General features: G+C 38.5%; 1 protein-coding gene across 1 annotated transcript in view; it reads right to left on the bottom strand.

The window, feature by feature from the left end:
* pth2ra (parathyroid hormone 2 receptor a) overlaps positions 1-15,991 on the bottom strand; it is a 48,150-nt gene that overhangs the window by 24,748 nt on the left and 7,411 nt on the right. Inside the window, exons 2-7 of the mRNA XM_069154767.1 lie at positions 15,449-15,554; positions 13,399-13,509; positions 11,596-11,720; positions 9,779-9,876; positions 6,075-6,258; positions 2,368-2,521 (exon numbers count right to left, since the gene is read on the bottom strand). Of these exons, the coding sequence (XP_069010868.1) occupies positions 2,368-2,521; positions 6,075-6,258; positions 9,779-9,876; positions 11,596-11,720; positions 13,399-13,509; positions 15,449-15,554 (778 nt within the window). The remainder of the gene's footprint in view (positions 1-2,367; positions 2,522-6,074; positions 6,259-9,778; positions 9,877-11,595; positions 11,721-13,398; positions 13,510-15,448; positions 15,555-15,991) is intronic.

The following is a 15,991-nucleotide window of genomic DNA, read 5'->3' as shown; positions in this document are numbered from 1 at the left end:
AGGGAACGGATGCAATTACACCAGAAAATGAAAACCTTGTGGAAGCTATAAGGACGGAAAAGACACTGTAGAGAAGGGCTATATTTGTAAGAGCCAGGGCAGAGTGTGATTTCCCCTACTGATAAAACATACCTCATATTTACAGTTCAGAAATTAAATGTGACGTAACTCTTTTTTTTTTCTCTATTAGCAGTAATATTACCAGGTCATTTTGCCACTGTAGCAAAATTACCTAAAGCCTGAAATCGAACACCGCCACGAAATTGCATTTTAATGTAACTGAAATTACCCAGTGGTACAACTAATTGTAGCTGTGCAAGGTCAACTTTCTTTTTTTAATGTCACTTCCTTCTAAACAAAAACAAAAAGAAATCCTCCTCTAAGTACAGCAGCGTCATTATGGTTATCACAACTAATCCCGGAAACTTTAATTGGGTGATAACGGTTCCCCACCTGTCAATGTATAGCCTGCTAATTAGAGACATCTGAAATGGATTGTATCTTTATCTCAAAATGGAAAATAAAGAAAAGAGTGAGAAGTTGATCGAGTTTAATGGGAGTGTGATAACGGAGGATCTTATGAGCACGAACACGCTTCCCCTCTTACATCTGGCTGGTTTAATGCTTTCAAGTCAAAGCAGCGCAAAATGAGTGTTGACAAAAGAATGTGTTTCTTAGGTTTCAAGAGAGAAAATGAAGGCGTGGATGCATCGTTGTGGATGCAGAGACGCAGTCCAAACATCACTGCCGTATCTACACCAGAGCAGCTGTTTAAAATCACCAGTCAGATACAAGTCAGCTCATCAGAGGCAAACAACTACACGTGTAACTTTACAAATGATGGCTACGCTGCAACGTTTCATATTCCAGGTGACATACCAACTTTTCTCGTAAAAAGTGATGCTCTCATCATTGTATTCAGCATAGCAGGGATCATGGTTGTCATTATTGTTGGAGTGCTCACTTATGAACGACGGAAAGGATGCAACACTTCCAGCATTAGGAACTGTCCGGCTGATGGTCGGGAGCGTTCTGTGTCTGCTGCTGCCTATAAAAGACAACGACAACGAGGCAGCTGTTTTCAATGATGTGAGGGTCACGATGTGAAAATGACGGTAGCCTCATCCCGGTCTCATTTTGGACATGAGCATATGCATAACCCAAAGAGGTTATGAATTAGGTTTGTTTGTGCTGTTTGGCAGCAGGATTACAGAAAATGTACCAGGCCATTTGTCAAGAAAACTGGTGGAAGGCAGCAACATGGACCAAAGAAGAACCCATTCAAGTTGTTAGGGGATCTGAATCGCAGGGCAATCCCGTGAATTATTAATCACTTTCATTCACTTTAGTTTCAGTAAACTTAAATGCCACATGTCGTAAAATCTTGTAGATGGTAGAAAAGTTCAAGTGTGACAAAACGTAGGCCATTTTAGAAATACAAAGAATCTCAAAGTCCACTTCCATGGGTCCCAGTTAACGAATGCGATGCACTTGTACTTGGCTCAAGCAAGCACAAGTGCTTTACCACTTTACCACAGCAAGCAAGTCATTACAGACAACTCGGGGACAGTTTTTATCGAAGTGGAACTGAAAAAGCAGCTGAGGAGCATAAGTGGATACTTAAAGGGTCAAGTTTTGGAAATATAATACAAGATAATACTTTGGAAGCTCGCGCTCCATAGTTTACATTTGTGTTACTGTGCAGCATTTTTGCACTTCACTAAAAGCATATTTTCTTTTATTCCTGACACTTGTCTGTAAGACAAGAACAGACAACACAGCAGTGCAATGTGAAGGCCCCCTATCTTTATTTACATTAATGTGATAAAATACTGCTTGGGAAAAACAACCCTTTTATCTGTCACACACTTGTCTCGTGTGCCAGGACAGCGCAAAAAACTTGAAACAGTACGAGCAGTTCCGTTTCATAAGATATATATCAATATTTTTGTTACAAAACTCTTTTTGCTAATTTTGACAAAATGAACAACCAAGTTGCCTTCAAAACCATAAAAATAAGTCTTAACACTGGTTATTACAAAGTAAAACACTTTGTAAAGAAGGTCTTGTATTTGTCCAACACAACAAACATTACCAAACCATACTGGTAATGACGTGTCAGTTTCATACGAGGGCTAGACATACAGTACCACGTTAGGTTGGGTTGATGCAGAAAAATATAAGGCGTTGTATTACTTATATTATTGCATCGTATTGTCTGTAAAATAATACATTTACGTGACTGTTTTGCAAATCTGAACTCTTATTTCAGCATTTTAAGCCGTAGTGACAGGAGAATTTTTTTGGAATGGACGTTTAAGCATCGTGCCATAAGTGCGATGTGAGAAGTATTCTTTTATTTCTCACCCCATCCGATGAGTATGAAGCCCCAGAGGTATTTGGAGTCCGATCTGAAGGCCATGAAGATGAGACTGTGGAGGTAGAGGCCTTCGACCAGGATCCAGTAGTAGTTGGTGGCCAGAAAATAGATGAAGAGCAGCACTGTCACCTTGCAGCCAATCTGATAACAAAACATAAACATTTTTATTGCATCCGATTTGCACCTAATATTATGTTGCTCGTTTTGCTTTCTGTGATTGTGTGTTAACACGTTCCTGTGATGATCGCAGTAATTCACGCAAGCTATTTCTATACCACAGGTGCCCCCAAGAGAACAAATGATTGGATTACATTTTGCAGCACCTTGTTGAATACATTTACACAAAAATGAGGAAAAGTAAACTGCAGTGAAACTGTATATAAAAGTTAGTAAAAAAAAAAATTAAAAAAAAAAATTATAATTTAAATGTGCATACCCACTTTGTTTCCTTTGGTTACTGAAAGTAGCGACAGAACCAAAGTTAGGTTGCAGCTGCAGCCGCATGTCCGCTGCGACTCATGTCGAAAATATAAACCAAAACTGTATGGAGATGTTTCGTTTTTGAGTTGTTATCAGAACTAAGTTTTTCTTCTTTTCTCGCAGTAATACTCTGACCATCGCTCAGATTAATCTGCTATCTTTGTGTATAAAACTGTAATTAAAGGAGTTCAAACTAGCTCCACTTGCAACAGCAACAATAGTGACATGCTGCTTACACACTGATGTTATTAATTTAATGATGTCATCTATAATAATTAATCAGTCAGAGGAACCAAAACCGGTCACAAAATTACTGGTCACAACACTCCAACTTTGACAAGTGAATCACCACCTCTGACAGACAAATGGCCAACAAACCCCCCCCCCCCCCTTTTTTTTTTATCTGTAGAGAGTAAATAGGACAAAATACTGATTATATTTACTCAGAGTAGAGTTGCTACATTGTTTGTTCCTTTATGATAGGACAAATAAGACACAAATTAAATAAATTACTGTGGTTAATAGGTCCAAAAGTAATTCTAATTTTAGGGTTATTTGTGCGCAACAAATTAAATTCCACACATATTCACTGTAATGAGGCAACAGGAGTAGAGATGGTAAATGAGAGAAAAAAGCTTCATGATCTAAGTAATAATGCCAAATGATACACTTGATCACACAGTCATGATAATGATTTGGAAACTGTCGTCTGGATTCCCTTTGATAGTGTCTGTATTAAAGCACATCTGGCACTGGCAGCTAATTTTCTGATAACGAAATCATATAAGAAAATCATGAATATATATATAAGTCACCCAGACACATTATCTGTGTGCATTAGATGCATATTTATGTACAAGGCTGTATGTTTTTTTGTTTTTTGTTTTTTTTTCTCAGTTTGCCTCAGTTTACTTCTTATAATATAATCCATAAAATAAGTATTTGTCCAAGCACAACTTACTCAAGCAATGCTGTTTATCCACATTTTCTATTTCATATACAATTCCCAAAGTCAATTTACAGACTTTTGTGTGAGCCCAAAATCGTTATTACAGAATTACAGAACCAACCAATGTACAGTCCCCCAATTCAAATGTACCACTCCAAAATGTGTTTTCCTCGTCCCTACTGCCCTCGGACGTGTTTGCTCCACTGTGCAGAATGATGAATGGGCAGAGTTGGCCGCTAAAAAGCTGTCCTCACATTCATCTGATGGATGGGGAAAGTTTCTCTGAGTCACAGACTGAATAAAAGTGAAATAATCCAAAAAGATTTGCTTTTAGTGGAAGTCATAATATAAATGTCATATTTTCTATCAGAAAAATTCTAACGGTGAATATGCTGCGGAGCTGCATCATCAAAGCAGCCAATACGATGACTGTTTTCTTTTCTCTCTCCAAATGCAACCTAGCAGAAGCCAAGATAGTATTATGCTGTGTTCTACATCCTGTCAGTGCAAGATGGTAGAGGCTTACTTCTTTAATGGTTTAGATAAAACTGGAGACAGCATTCATTACACCAAAAAACCAAAACAAATTCTCTTATTTGTCTTAAGGCATTTAGCCTATAATTTAGACAACCATGTATCACACATGCTACTCTGAAGGTAACAAACTAGCTGTTGCTTTTGGAGCTCAAATGATTTGTGGGGAAAAAACTAAATCATTTAATTTCACAGCGTAACGGCATTAGAAATCAGGAGAACGCCTGCAGCAAAGAAAAAATGGACCAACAATGACTCCACTTCCCGCTCCCCCTTTCAAGTTTTGTCTTATCCAACAACTGCCATTTATCTCACTTCAGATTTGACAAAATCTGGATACGCAAGCAGTGGTGGGATGTGAGATTTAAATGTAGGTCGGAGAGAATTAGCGGGCAGAACATGCAAACGTTCCCGTTTCTTTGGCTAAATACACTGCAGCCATAGTACAGCGAAGGCCCGACTCATGTTTGGCCTTCAAACCTGTTACACCGGAATGTTTTTGATGATCACCACTAAATTTATTAATGATTTTCATTTTGGACATTTGTCAAATTTCTTGGATGCTGTTTTCAAAAATACTTAGCGTATCAGTATATATATATATATATATATATATATATATATATATATCATTATCAACAATACCATGGTGTGTTTACAGTTATGATATTCCACCTCTGTTGTATGATTGCATCTGTGTTCCAAATCATCAGGTACACTTAATAAATGATAATTTGGCCACGTAGGACTAACACTGATGCTTACAGTATTCAAATTAAGCTCCACTTAAAAAGGGCAACAAGCAAGAGGAATCAATGAGTAAACAAATTAATGGATTTCAAATGTTTGCAGGGTCCAAGCTTTTCAGTGATTTGCGGAGTCTTTAAAGTGTTGTTGCTCTGATTGCACTAGAGCTCACTGTTTAAACTGTGCTGCACTTGTCAGTAGCCTATTTAGATTTGCTTGTGTCTATAATATGCTGATCGGGATGATATTCCCTCAATTTCAAATTTATTTTTTAAGTGAAAAATCTCCATATAGGATGGCCTCAAAACAGACTCCTCTGTCCTTCCTTTGCAGCGTGGTAATGACATACTGTCCTTGGAAACAACAAGAGGACGTTTGGTACTAAAGACTATAAGATCCCAACTTCGTACGTCTTACATTGCTAAAACCGCCTCTATTATCAATCTGTCATTTAGCAATGATTTGCTGTTTTAAAAAAAGAGTGTTCAACAGTTCACTTTATCTTTTATAAAAAAAAATATCACTCTTTGTATTTACCAGCTTTTGTTCAGTTGGTCATCAGTAACCGAGAAGCACAATGTTTGTCCTCAACCAAACCAATGGAAAAAAGAGAGGAAATTCTGCCCCATGTGTTTAAAGGTGCTCTCTGTTACATCTCAATAACAATGCTTTTTTTTAATGAACCCTGATATATATTGAAAATCTATTAGTGACAATCTATGAAATTGATCTCGTTCCATGCTCCTCCACGTGTTCCTTTTTCTTCAGAAGGAAAGAAATACAAAATAAGAGTTAAGAATAACAGTCGGACAATAATTGTAGCGACTAATTGTCACAAGCAATCACTCTGAAATGTTCAAAAGCAGGTTTCTAAAGCCAGAGCACTCAGAACACCTACCTCTCAGCTCCTAATAGCCAAATATGCAGTTGTTGACACGGTAAGTAAGAAGAACAAAAACTGAAAGAAGGCGGCACAGTACTTACATATTGAGACTTGTCAAGAGATGCAATGCTAACTGTCTTCAAGTTGTCCAGCAGGGCAGAGTCAAAGTCTTGCAATCCAGCGCTGGAGTGGACAACTTTGTCCTTCACAAAGATGCTGACCGCCCGTAACATGAAGGAAACAAACAGGTGCATGTGGATGTAGTTCCTGGTGCAGTGAAGACGCCTGCCAAGAAAACACAGTTAGCTGTGTTACATGTGGATGTAGTTTAGGCAACAAAACTTGGTCATGAATGAAAAGGCATTTTTCGATAGCATATTTTACTGAAGCAACTCTGTCGTTGCCATCAAAGTATGGAAGTGCAGTACCCAGCTCTATTGTTACGATACTGATATACTGCCAAGCCTAATTCAAAGCAGTCTGGTAAATTCAGAAAATGTCATCCTTCTGCTTTAATGTAGCCTTTAAATCCAGGAAAAGAAGTAATTTATGCTATATTACAATATTACAATATCCAACATTTAAGACAATATCTAGTCTCATATCAGCATATCCATATAGTATTTATATATTGTCCAACTCTGCCCTGGAAGTGGAAGAGCAATGGTCATTTTGTTACGGGGTTAAAAGCATTTTATTTGGAGAGCGAGTCCAAGGCAAGACTTCAGGTCTGTTGAGTAGAACTAAAAGAAAAAAGTTTGCAGGTTATTGATTATATGAAGCTATTGTTTCTGATTGACAGCTGCAGCCGTCAATCACAAGTCATCCTCTATCTCCATATGTTCTCTCTCTACTGTCAGCTTTTGGGGGCTGATAAAAAAAAAAAAAAAAAAAAGAAGAATATACTGTAGTCGGCATCTTTCGGGAATACAGCCAACCAGTTTTTTGCTTGGAGGTCCACCTCCGCTCCAACAGGAAGAGGAAGGAGTTGATGACGAGCAGATGACTGACACTGATAGAGATGGGTCTTCAGTGACCCTGCAGATTTCTGTCAGCCAAGTGAAACTGTCAATCCAGCATCAGCCTTTCCAGCAAATCATCGACTTATCGAGCACCGTGACGCAGAGGTGTAATTTAAGTTTTTCCAACACACAGTAAACTAGCGGTGAGTAATTTGTCAGGGACATTGTAGCCCACCTCACTGCAAGTAGACGGCTCTGGCAGAAAGACGGAATGTTATTACGGGAACCAGTGCAGCAAAACACGTCCCTCTTTGTAACATCTGAAATATGTTGTTTTGCTGGTCACAGCGACTCGATGCTTTAGGAGCTGCAGTAGTGGCTGCATGTGTAAACATGCAGCATACTTTCATTCTAACCGGTGCTGGTGTTGTCGCTGCTGCTTGTAATGACCATGAAATACATTTTTAACCTTCCGTTTGATGAGTGGCCGAGTCATTGTCTTCACGGCTGGAGACAGTGACGAGTCATTCACACTTAATTGGCTATCATTAACTGCATAGCAGCGCTCATGGTGTCAAGTGCTAGCACCTAACCTTTGCAGTATGTAAGGTTTGAGTTGTTGTTTTTTTCCAGCCAAAGCTTTTACTGTTCTCACTATGGCAACTTTTCCACTGCCGGTACCGGCCCAACTCTACTCTAAAAGTGGTAGATAGTTCCTGGTTCTAATTTTAGTTTCGCCTCCATCGAGGTTCCAGGCGAGCCGAGCTGATACTAAAAGATGACGTGAAAACACCGCTGACAGCTTATTGGTCAGAGAGAATTGCCACAATCACAGGGTCCCTGCATGCGTGACACGAGAGCGGCTGGAGCTTTTTAAATTCTCTGGACTACACTCCTAATGTCAACCCGCAATACCATGCCGGGGTTAATTGAGGCATCTGGTTGCCAACGAAAGGTTTCAGTGAATTTGTGTGTTGCGTTGAGAATTAGATCACAGCAACAGTGATGATGCTGCATTGAGGGGGAACTAACTGCAATGGAAAACAAAATCCAGAGCAGTGCCTGGTATCAAAAGCCCTCAGAGTCAAGTATAGAAGAGGTGGTACCAGCAGTGGAAAAGGGGCTTATGTTGCATTCGATGTCCTGAATTTCTCTCGATTGCTCAGCACTTTTCTGAGGTAATTGCTGACTGTGGTTATAGGTTAAAGCTTATAGTTTAATGTACTGTAGCTCTAGAAAGCTTAACATTGGGTAATGCACATTGTTTACTGTATCAGTGTCTCTAACGGAGGCAACAGAGGCAGACTGCAGCAGGAGATTTGGGAGGTTGATTAAAAACCCAAATCAAAGCTGCTTTATGAAGTCACATATCAGATTTAGGCACCATGATAGTTTCTTGAGCAAATGATCCAGAAAATGTGCTCTTTTTGAAGTTTTTCAATTCAAACATGCACCTCTGATCTCCACGGGCACTCGTCAGTCTGGAAAGTTAGATGTTGTTCACTTTTTATTTTCATCTCTTCCAATCAAATCCTGCTACTCGATAGAAAATCAAGAGCATTTAATAACAGTGACTCTGTTGGCTCACTTTTATGTAGAAGGCTTTAAAAGAAATGTGCAACTCTGTAAAGGTTTAAATAACCTAAACCTTGTGACCTCAATCATTAGTCTTTTCAAAGCTTCACACTGGGTTGTTGTATACATACCAGCCAACACTTGCTGCTCTGGCTGTGATTGACATCAGTATAATTATGGTATAGATTGACTCATCTTAGTATGTTTAAATAAGCTGTGATGATACGAAGAATATGGTTTGACTTCTTGTTTGCAGATGACGGTTAACAGTGATTTCTTCCTCCTCTATCTCTCCTCATCTCCCGTCTGAAGAGGGTTGTTTCTGTGTTCAAACAGGTTCAAGTGGCCAAAGTGGTCGAAGAATGGCCAAGTGAAGGGGATTGATTTTTAAGTGGTCATTTGTTGAGGGAGAAAAGAAGTGCTTGCTTTGATGCAGCTGATGTCCCGTGTGAAATTGCAGCAGAATTATTTTCATTCGGAGTTGAATTTTGATATGCTCATTTGATATGCTCAATTATGCCGCCCTGAAAGGTTTTCGGACTGATGTGACACCGACCACTGACCTCATTGTTTTCCATTTTGCTTCAATAGTTGGATTTTTTTTTTTTTTTGTTCTTTCTTTGCCATTGAGATAGCTGGAACAGATGAATGGAGGGAAGGATGGAGGGATGGACTGACTGCTTCATTCACTGATTGACCCCCGGTGAAATTACAGAATCGGTTCACATAGATCATAAAAGATGAGTAACTTGCACAAAACAGACGACACGAGCAAATAGCACAGTATTTGCAAATAAATACATACAATCTATTATAGTACGAGATAAAAAATGAAATAGAATCGGATTGTCTCCATATTGTACCACAACAATACACAATTTTGTCATTATACACACATTATTCTCTACACATTGTCACAAATAGTGAGTATTAGCAGCAGGACCTTTATGACACAACAAGGTGAAAGCAGGGAAACAAAACAGGCGACATAATAAAGCAGACAACGCCTGAGACTTCGTAAAAGTTTGTTGAATAGCCTTTAAATGTCAGCCACTAAATGCTGCTGTTGTTTTGAAGTGCCTGCTGCAGAGTCTTTCCAGAATTCATGATAGATTGTAAAAAATGCAGACAGAGCAAGGGGGCCAATCTCCTGCTCTTATTCCAATAATGTGTGTTTCTTACTCTGTAGGCTCATCAGAAAATGATGTGATCTACTCTGCAGTTTGTTACAAAGGCAGCCACTTAAGAAAGAAAAACTCTTCACTTACCTAAAGTATCCAATTATCACGATGGCCACCAGCAGCGAGCTGAAGGACACAGCGTAGCCAACGGTATACATGACATACAGCCGCTCAAAGAAGTCTTGCTGTGAACAGACAGAGAAATATTTGCTGTTCAGTCCACAGAGCATGAGTGTACAGTAAAAGTCAAAAAGCAAGTCCTTCCCGTCCCTCCATGCCTCAGGATTGCACGAGGGCTAAGATCAAACCAAACACGCACTTGTTGATGGAAATAAATTGTGACAAGTGTAATTCAATGAGACAGTTTGAAAACCCCTTCTTTGCCCTTTTTCAGTCCATTAATACAATCGCTGAGCTTTCAACTAAAACCACCCCTGGTAATTTTACAGAAGCTGTATTTTTTTTTTTTATAAACTGAAGAAAACCACATGATGGGGTGTGGTTATGTGTCAGTCAGACACATTTAAGTAAAAAAAAAAAAAAAAAAAAAAAAAAAATGTAAAGACTAGGATGAGGCACTTTAGCCATTCCTCCATACTTAATGCGTCTGAAGTTAGGTTAGGTTAGGTAGTTACTTTATTAATCCCCGAGGGGAATTTTTTTTGCATCTTTAGGAGGTCTGAATCTAGTGAAGTCAAATAATTGCCAAGTTATTCTCTGTCTCAATTTATGTACTTCAGTTAGTACACTTCCGTGCAGTACGCGACATGTTAATCGTCTTAGTAGGACATTGCGTGAATTTCCAAAGAGTAGTGTAGTTTCACTGTCGTTGTCTTCTTACCAAAAATGATTGCTCCGTTAGAATACATCACACATCGACATTTCTCTCATTTTACTAAAGAAATTAAACGTGTTTTCGTGCCCATTGTTTCAATCGCACAATAAACAACCAACAACTGTGTGGTGTTGAAAAATAACCACGTGTTTGTACAGACCGCCTACATGGCTGGAAACAAAGATTCATACGATTCACTTATACTTTAAAATGAATACTAGTGTTGTCTGCCGAGTGTGTAAATAAGAAACTGTTTGCTAACACTTTTGCAATATCAGTTTCAGATAATACACAGGAGTAGTGTATGAAGTATTTTGTTCACAGCTTGTTCTGCCACCCCAAGTGGCCAGAACATCAATTAATACAGCTTTGAATTTTTTAATTCTACCAGAAGTATGAGTCATGGCTCCAAAAGCCAGCAAAGCAATAATGAGCGTTTACTCTTCTCGACAGGCAGACTCTCTGTGATTTCTTTTCCGCTCATCATTTTGCCGGATGGAGCAGAACTTTCACATTTTCAGTTTCTAAAACTGCTTCTATATGATTAGCGACCAGTATCTAAGAACATCTCATTGATTCCTTTGGGAAAAAGCTTAGTGCTTCATCACAAGAACATCTGTGTACCCAAGAAGATTTAAGATAATGTTTTTTGAATGTGGTTTTGGGAGATGATAAAAGAACATTATAAAAATGCCACCTAAAATTTGTCAGTTTTACAAACTTTTTTCTAATTTTTCTTCTATAACTAAAAAAAAAAGAACAAGAAGAGAAGCTGCAGTAATGAGCTGCTAATAACTCGCAGTCAAGAGTGATGAAGCTTACGTTGCTTTATATTAAGTTATAACAAGAAAAAGAAGATTGCGAACTGCTGCTTTAGTGAGTGAAGAGTTGTCCAGTTGTTTCGACACACAATGTGATAAAATGTGAATTTGAAGTTCTGTACTGCAAACCACATTATGGCTAAACAGGAACATCTAAAAGGACTAACAATCAGCCAGCACTGCTCAGAATCTGTATGTGTGCATGTACATCAGTGTGACTCGGACACTTTTTTTACAGTCATACTTACTCTGTCTTTCTCATCAGTGAAGGGCTGAAGGAAGCGTAGACACTCTGAGTAGTTGGTCCACGTTTTGTTCCAATGGTCCACAAACACCCAGGAACCGTTGACATCACACTTCCTGTAGGCGTGTCCTAGAAAGGCATACTTTTGAAGGATTTTTGGACATTTACACCACATTTTAGAAGGAAAATGGTGTGTTCCTCACTAAAGCATTCCACACTGATAAAAGATATTTCACAAGTTCAGATAACTAATACTACACCTGTTCAATTTTGTTTTTAGGGCACCTGCGTACTCGGCGTCTGGAAAGGTATACTAGCCAGGAGAGACTTGATTTCTTGGGCACCCACAGTAAGCCTGTGATTGCGAATATTTTTAACCAATTACAACTCTTCTCAGGACACTGTGGGCTTGATTGACATTGACCTTGTTTGGCTTCGTTGCACCGGTTAGGTCGGGGTCTTATCATCCTTTTAAGGGCTTCTTCACAGAGGACATTTTGACATGCACAGTCAGAAAAGCACAGGTGTAAATAATCAAATGAGTGATGGTTGTATTCCGTTTGACTGCCTTAGTTGAAGATCTTGGTCTTGGCAATATTAATTTTATTAATAACACCTGATTTGGCAAAAGGTCTTGGACTTTTATTGTGCGTTTAAGCTGCTGGAAATCAGGAAAGTCACCATTTAAAAATGTTCCAATTTCTTGTTGAAAGCCTTCACAAGGACAACAAACAGGCAGCCTTATTACTGCTGTCTGGATAGAGAGAAGTGACAAAAAAGCTTTTCATCATCCATATCACCAAACAGAGACCAAATGGTGCTCAGGAGGTCAATATTATTTGTCTGCTACATTTCTACTTTCACCACAAATGCTGCCATATCAAATGAGGTCAAATTTGCTTCTCTAAGCTCTCAAAAACCTCCCACCTACCTACATTCCTACATTGAATATAGGCATTTGGGTGTATTCGGTGTACTCGGAAGTCAGCACTTTCCCGCTTCCCAGTTGCTCTTGAACGCACCATTAGTGCATTGACATCGGTGCCTTACTTATTCTTTTGCTGTGTTCAAATTGTATCATGTATACCGTGTACACGAGAAGAGTCCATATGACTCTCGTGCTATTTATGATGTTGGAACCAGACATCTTCTATAAGCCTCCAGTTCACAAGTTGTGATGTTTGCTGACGTTTAAGGAAATGGCGGAGACAATAGAAGTTCATTTTTTTGTTCAATGTTAAGTTCATCTATTGCAATTTTAGTCATGTAGAGTTTGTCTTCATAACTCATAGCCTACGTCTGAGGAAAATGCTGATCTTCCCAACGACCTCGTCTTTTCCCTCAGTGCCTTTCCAATTCCTGCATTACATTATCCCTGCTAGCTTGCCAAATTGTGAGCCTTTATGGCTCCTAGACGCCGTCCATGTTAGCACTGCCTAGCAACAATGTTTTTATGATGTAGCCACTCTTAACGCCGAACGTACGGTTTAACGACTTCCCATGTCGTAACCATGAGCTCACGAATTCCATTTGAACGCAGCATTTACTTTCCCAGTTTAGATAATAATAATAATAATCATAATATTATATGAATATAATATTGTTTTAATTTTATAGAACAGAGCAATATTCCTTAAAACATAAAACCTTCAACTTGGCCTTGACATCTGGTTATTTTATATGATCTCAGATTTTATACTTCAGTATAAGTAATTCTGAAAAATATTGAATTTTGCTCTGCATTCAAAGTTCCTTGCTATCTGAAATCATCTGAAGGAAAATCTGAAAAACAAAGTAAATGGTTAACCTTCGTGATTGAAGTCATAGATGTAAGATGGGCAGGGCACCTTGGTCACCAGCCCAGGGGAGCCATGGGGCCAACAAATGAGACCGTCCCAGTCTGGAGGGCACACCTCATCTGCAGAAAGAAGGAAAGTAAGTCAACACCCACTTTCTGATCGGTGGTCATTTTCAAGGATTTTTTTTTTTTTTTCTTACCAGTATATTTTTATTCTATTCACAGCATATTCACAGTGTATTTTGACCACTAGTCCCGTGAGTCTTTTGAGGAGATTTTCTAGTTTATTGTTTCATAATTAATTCTGAGGCTCACTGCCTCTCCTGTGTTTTTCCTCCTCCCCTTTTGGACTCTTTGTTAGCTCGCTCCAAGTCTGAGGGGTTTTATCTGGTTATACAACAGAGCGCGTAGTGAGAATTCCCTGCTTCCTGTGGTTTTGTATGCCAGTTTGCCGTTTGTTTGTTTTTTTAATGGTGAAGGTTTGTTTGCCTGAGCTCTTCTGCGTTGTGCGTTTGAGTCTTGTCTTCTTTACATGAACAGTGACAAAGACTTGCCAATGGCAGACTCCTAAACAGAGACGTCAACAATGATTCTTTTGAGCCTTTAAATTTAACTCTGGGCTTCTTTTTGACTGGACTGAGTATTCTGCAATGTGCTTTTTAAATCTCTTAGCTGCGCACCCACGTTTGGAGAAAGCACCTGCAATATTAAATTGTCTTTGTTGTATTCACTTTAATTGATTACAGTTAATGAGCCTTAATTAAAGTCTTGACTCTAATTAGTCCTTAAAAGTACAAACAGTCTTGCTACATGTTTTCTTTGTGAATGTTTGTGTAATCAAAAAGGACAGGAAAATACAGTATACATGCACTAATGTAAAAAATACATTTGAAACACAGACCCAGTAAAACACTCTCTCATGTGGTGTGTAGACTGGCATGAATGTGTTCAATAGGGTTATTTTATAATTTCAATAAAATAATGATAAAATGGTAATGATAAAATATGCAATAAGTTTCTTTTCAATTTCTTTATTTCAAAGACTTAAAAATGAAAACTTTTCAATAACATTTGGTCAAGATAAAGATGATTTATTCCATACGTGTCTTTATTGTAATTGGTTGTTTTTTTTTATTTTTGTTTTTACAAAAAGCTTCATCATCATCATTTATCACAAAAATAAATAGCAGTTTAGTTGATATTGATAAATGTGATCCGGCAGGGGCATATGGTACAAATGAACCACATAATGCTTGTGATTGAGATAAAGTCAACATCTGTCGAGTATTTTTACCTGACACATATTCAATTATTATGGATCTGCTGTTTGAAAAGCCCGATTATGTTGTGGGTCCACCAGACCTGTGTGTATTGCGTAAGTAACAAAAACACAAACACCGCAGGTGTAAAAGCAGGTGGTCACAGCAGATATTGATTAGATGCTGTTTTATTTTTTTCCTGCACTCTGTCAACAGGTGATACAATTTTTGAAAGCATCTTCACCAAAAAAAATTCTGGTTAGTCTAAAGCCGAAGTCTTCAAAAGGGGCTACTGCAGGGGGTCGTGACATTTTTGGTTGATTAGAGTCTAAGCACTAATACGCCATCACTCATTTTCGTTTCCACATTTATGTTTCAAATAAAAACGTCAATTTGAATAGCTAGTATGCATGATTATCATGCAATTGACAGATAATGTTGATATTGGCATTGGTATCAGTTGCCAAGGTATGTTTATGAATGGCAGTGGCACGGCCACCCTACTCACTGTACCTTGCGCATGTTTAAAATAAAAACATGAATATATGAACCTGCGTATTATTTGAATAGCTTAGTATTGAATGCACAATAACAAGGTATGTTTATACATGGCACTAGGCCCAGTTTAATATAAAACACAAATTTATACAATATATATATATATATATATATATATATATATATATATATATATATATATAGTAAGGGGTCCCTGCTCCATCTCTCTATCAGTTTGGGGGTCCTTGGCCTGAAAAACATTGAAGACCCCTGGTCTAAAGAATAGTGTGACTCTTTTATACCTGTAGACCCTGGCTCAATGCTGGAGAGGTTCTGGTAGCACTGCACTTTGATTTCATACAGGATGTACATCTGCTCCTGTGCAGAGAGCGGACTGTCAAACCCCATCTGTGGAGCACAAGAAACATGATCAGATCCACGACCTTGTGTCTTTGTGTGCGTAAATCGCCCATTTACTGAATGTTCGAAAGCATTTGGCACCTTGCCTTCTACCATCTGCTCTCGGCAAGGCCAACTGTTGTGATTGCGAAGGGAAGGAACGCCGTTACCATGAAATTTTGTTCTGAATACAAATAAACTTCAGTGTACAGAGAGGTGGATTCCTGCAGTCATTACATTTATGCTCAACTTAAGTTAAGTGGGTCCCAATTAGGACTGGGCGATCTGCCCCTAAAATAATATCACCATGTTTCAGGGTATTTTTTGCAACCGCAATATGACCAAATGCGTACAATTGCAACAAAATACGTGATACTTCTATGTCTGAGCATAAAAGTGACAGTTTTGTCTTTAAATATTCAGTAAAAAAAAAAGAAAAAAAAAAA

The sequence above is a fragment of the Embiotoca jacksoni genome, unplaced genomic scaffold (assembly GCF_022577435.1).
Source record: "Embiotoca jacksoni isolate LCO1_2020_lvr unplaced genomic scaffold, fEmbJac1.0.p SCAF_2, whole genome shotgun sequence".
Classification (NCBI taxonomy): Eukaryota; Metazoa; Chordata; class Actinopteri; family Embiotocidae; genus Embiotoca; species Embiotoca jacksoni.
The sequence above is the reverse complement of the archived record's forward strand: the minus strand, read 5'-3'. Positions and strand labels throughout refer to the sequence as shown.